The sequence below is a fragment of the Panicum hallii genome, chromosome 6 (genome assembly GCF_002211085.1).
Source record: "Panicum hallii strain FIL2 chromosome 6, PHallii_v3.1, whole genome shotgun sequence".
NCBI classification, from domain to species: Eukaryota; Viridiplantae; Streptophyta; class Magnoliopsida; order Poales; family Poaceae; genus Panicum; species Panicum hallii.
Genome location: NC_038047.1, coordinates 41,699,665 through 41,703,495, shown reverse-complemented (window position 1 = coordinate 41,703,495; position 3,831 = coordinate 41,699,665). Strand labels below are relative to the sequence as shown.

General features: G+C 54.3%; 1 protein-coding gene across 3 annotated transcripts; it reads left to right on the top strand.

Annotated features, from left to right (window-relative positions):
• The first annotated feature begins 538 nt into the window (after positions 1-538).
• LOC112896728 (serine--glyoxylate aminotransferase) lies at positions 539-3,418 on the top strand. 3 transcript variants are annotated; one of them, XM_025964838.1, is made up of 6 exons: positions 539-690; positions 1,444-1,659; positions 1,777-2,061; positions 2,163-2,529; positions 2,715-2,925; positions 3,014-3,418. In XM_025964838.1, the coding sequence occupies exons 2-6, from the start codon at positions 1,452-1,454 to the stop codon at positions 3,149-3,151; spliced, it is 1,209 nt and encodes a 402-aa protein (XP_025820623.1). In that variant the 5' UTR covers positions 539-690; positions 1,444-1,451; the 3' UTR covers positions 3,152-3,418. The 3 variants fall into 3 exon arrangements, with proteins under 3 accessions (XP_025820623.1, XP_025820624.1, XP_025820625.1); XM_025964839.1 differs by having other exon boundaries at positions 623-690; positions 1,447-1,659; XM_025964840.1 differs by lacking the exon at positions 539-690 and adding an exon at positions 1,192-1,211.
• The last annotated feature ends 413 nt before the right edge of the window (positions 3,419-3,831 follow it).

The window sequence follows — 3,831 nt, the reverse complement described above, 5'->3', positions numbered from 1 at the left end:
GCGCCGGCGACGTGGCCGCATCCGCGCCCGTCGCCTGCAGATTGGCACTCGTTGGAGTAGACGGCAGAGTTCACTTCTCCCTCCTTTCTTCATGGACATCAGAGCTCAGAGATCTTTTTTTTAAAGACCCAGAGCTCAGAGATCTTTTTTTTGAAAGACCCAGAGCTCAGAGATCAAGCATCTGATTCATGAATCTGAACTAAAAACTGAATAAAAGGACTGAAGGAAGAACGATTCTAGCAGTAGAAACCAGACCGGTTTGAAGAACTCTGTAGAACAAACTGGTGCTGGTTCCGGTGATAACAGTCTGTGTACATGCAGTTGTAGCTTAATGCTAGCAGTGTTGAGACTGGGGGATTAATCGGAGCCTTGAATTGGGCAGCTGCAGGCCAGCATCATCACCCGAGTTCCGCGGACGCTGGAGCGCGCTGCAAGCCACTCCATTCCCAGTCGGCCAGTCGGCCAGTCCCCGGGGGCCGAGCTCTGAGGGCCTCTCCCGCCGGGGCGCCTTATCCGCCACGCCGGATGGGAGCGGGGCCCGCGAAAGGACCGTCCTTTGGACGCCATGGCTCCTATATAGCCGTCGTCATCCTATCCCGTATCTTGCATACGTGCGCGTCTCGTTTTCCTCCCTCGCTCCCTCCCTCCCTCCCTCCGGTCTGCGCCAGGGAGCAGCAGGCAGCAGCACAGGTACTTGCACGCACCCTCGTCTTCGTCTCCGATCAATCATATCTTGTTCTGAATTAGTGATGATGGTTGGGTTAGAGCATGTAGCTTGGGTTTTGCGAAAGGATTGCGTTTTACAAAGGAACAAGAGAGATTTTGTTCGTCTTTAAATCTTTCTTGCAACCAGCAAGATGAGAGAGCATGAGTTGATCACGCTGGCCTGTCTCTGAATGTTGTCTTTATTCTGAACGAAGTTATCTCTGAATATTGCTGTAGACGTGTTTGCGTGGTTGACTGACATAGCTCCAGGACATCAGGATAACTACAGTTTCCTTCCATGTTCACTGTATCATGCTGATAAACTTGCGCATGAGTAGGAGGAATAGGATCCTATCGCTTGCTGCCTTCTTGATAAAAGAAAAAAGCATCACAGTATTGAAGTCCCTTCATCCCTTGCCCTTGCAGAGTAAATTGTAAGGATCAACTGGATTGGTAACAGGGTGCGCGTGTAAGCACAATTTGGAAGACAGTAAATGGTTGCACGCGTAGGAAACACTTCAAAATGTTACTATTCTTAGAATTCGCATTATTTTTTTTGCCATAATTACATCTTGAAAGCATATTTGTGTTCAGAAGAACACAGCAATAGAACAGTTTCAGAGAAAACGCACAACGGATTGGGCCCATTAGCTAACGGGCCTCTACTTAGGCCCATTAGAAAGCCCACGCTAGCTTAGCTTCTTCCGATTAACGTGTCTGACTTCTGTGTGCGTGCAGCAGCAGAGATGGCGGACTACGTGTACGGCCCTGGGCGGACCCACCTGTTCGTCCCGGGCCCGGTGAACATCCCGGACCCCGTCATCCGCGCCATGAACCGCCAGAACGAGGACTACCGCTCGCCGGCCGTGCCCGCCCTCACCAAGATCCTCCTCGAGGACGTCAAGAAGATCTTCAAGACCACCTCCGGCACCCCCTTCATCATCCCAACCACCGGTCGGTAATCTTCTTCATCTGTGTTCATCGATCATGGCCGGCGATGCCGACGCCGATGCAACTGGTATGGTTCGTGTGAACACTGAACAACGCTGGTCTCGCTCGATCGCTTTTCAGGGACGGGCGCGTGGGAGAGCGCGCTGACGAACACGCTGTCGCCCGGCGACCGCATCGTGTCCTTCCTCATCGGGCAGTTCAGCCTGCTGTGGATCGACCAGCAGCAGCGCCTGGGCTTCAACGTGGACGTGGTGGAGAGCGAATGGGGCCGGGGCGCCGACCTGGACGTCCTCGAGGCCAAGCTCCGCCAGGACACGGCGCACACCATCAAGGCCATCGCCATCGTCCACAACGAGACCGCCACCGGCGTCACCAACAACCTCGCCACCGTCCGCAAGCTCCTCGGTCGGTCAGCCGCCGCGCGCCATTATTATTCCATCTCCAATCTGACGAGCTAGCTGCTGATGGATCGGATGCCCCTCCCATGCATTGACCTCGTGCTGCAGACGCGTACCGGCACCCGGCGCTGGTGCTGGTGGACGGCGTGTCGTCCATCTGCGCGCTGGACTTCCGCATGGACGAGTGGGGCGTGGACGTGGCGCTGACGGGGTCGCAGAAGGCGCTGTCGATGCCGACGGGGCTGGGCATCGTGTGCGCCAGCCCCAAGGCGCTGGAGGCCAGCAAGACGGCCAAGTCCGTGCGCGTCTTCTTCGACTGGAAGGACTACCTCAAGTTCTACAAGATGGGCACCTACTGGCCCTACACGCCCTCCATCCAGCTCCTCTACGGCCTGCGCGCAGCGCTCGACCTCCTCGAAGAGGAGGGGCTCGACAACGTCATCAAGAGGCACACACGCCTCGGCACCGCCACCAGGTACTACTACTACTAGTACTACTACTAGGCACTAAGCTTTGTTTGTTCCTGCTGCTTGCATTGCATATTTGTATTGCTGGTCCAGATCTGGTACTCTGGTCTCTTCCATTCAGATTATCCAGTGCTAGGCTGCTAGCTAGCAGGGCTAGAATGCTAGATCCTCATCATCCTCGCTCGTCCTGCAGGCTCGCCGTGGAGGCGTGGGGGCTCAAGAACTGCACCCAGAAGGAGGAGTGGTTCAGCAACACGGTCACCGCCGTCGTCGTGCCCTCCTACATCGATAGCGGCGAGATCGTCAAGCACGCCTGGAAGCGGTACAACCTCAGCCTCGGCCTCGGCCTCAACAAGATCGCCGGCAAGGTCTTCAGGATCGGCCATCTCGGCAACCTCAACGAGGTACGCACTCCTGCTTTGTCGCTGAACCCCCAAAGACATCGAACCTGCATTTTGGAATCTGAACAGTCGCTGTAATGTTCTGCTGCAGCTGCAACTGCTGGGGTGCCTGAGCGGGGTGGAGATGGTGCTCAAGGACGTGGGGTACCCGGTGAAGCTCGGCAGCGGCGTGGCGGCCGCGGCGGCGTACCTGTCGAACTCGACACCTCTGATCCCGTCCAGGATCTGATGAGCTCCGCGCGCGACAGCCACGGAAGGCGGGCGGCGACGACGACCGGGAAGAACAAACAGAAACGTGCAGCTCTGCCTCTGCTGCCTGTGCAGACCGCCGGCCGCACGCAGTAGCTACTGGCTGTACACTCTCTGCATGTAAAGTTTGATTTTCACACACAGCTGTGCTAAGGAGTATAATTTTGTGAGCTGCAGCTTTAATAATTAAAACATCAAACTCTCAGAATATAATCTCCTGCCTCTTGCAGCTGCTAGATATTAGTAATCGACTCTGCTTCTTGATTAGTTGTTTACTTGCTCTTTTACCGGCTAGACGGGTTGTAATCCCCCCTTCTTTATCAATGAAAATATGAAATGGGCACAATCTCGTGCCCGTTCGTTCAAGAAAAAAAAGAGACTCTGCTTCTTGATTCCTGTTCAAAGTTCAGACTATCATCTCAAGTCTGAACTGGCAGCAGTAGACCCCCAAAGTAATCCGAGTAAACAGCGAGCCTGCCACTAGTTTGCAATGTGTAGGAGGTGAAAGTAAAAAAGAAAAAATGTTAGTCACTTGACCTCTATATGTGTACAAGACAAGATCACCGAGGCAAGGTCGCTGACAGCAAAACTTCTCTTTCCATACTGAACCGTCTGCTGCCGTTGTCATGCAGCAGAACAATGTTGCTTCCTTCAAATGTT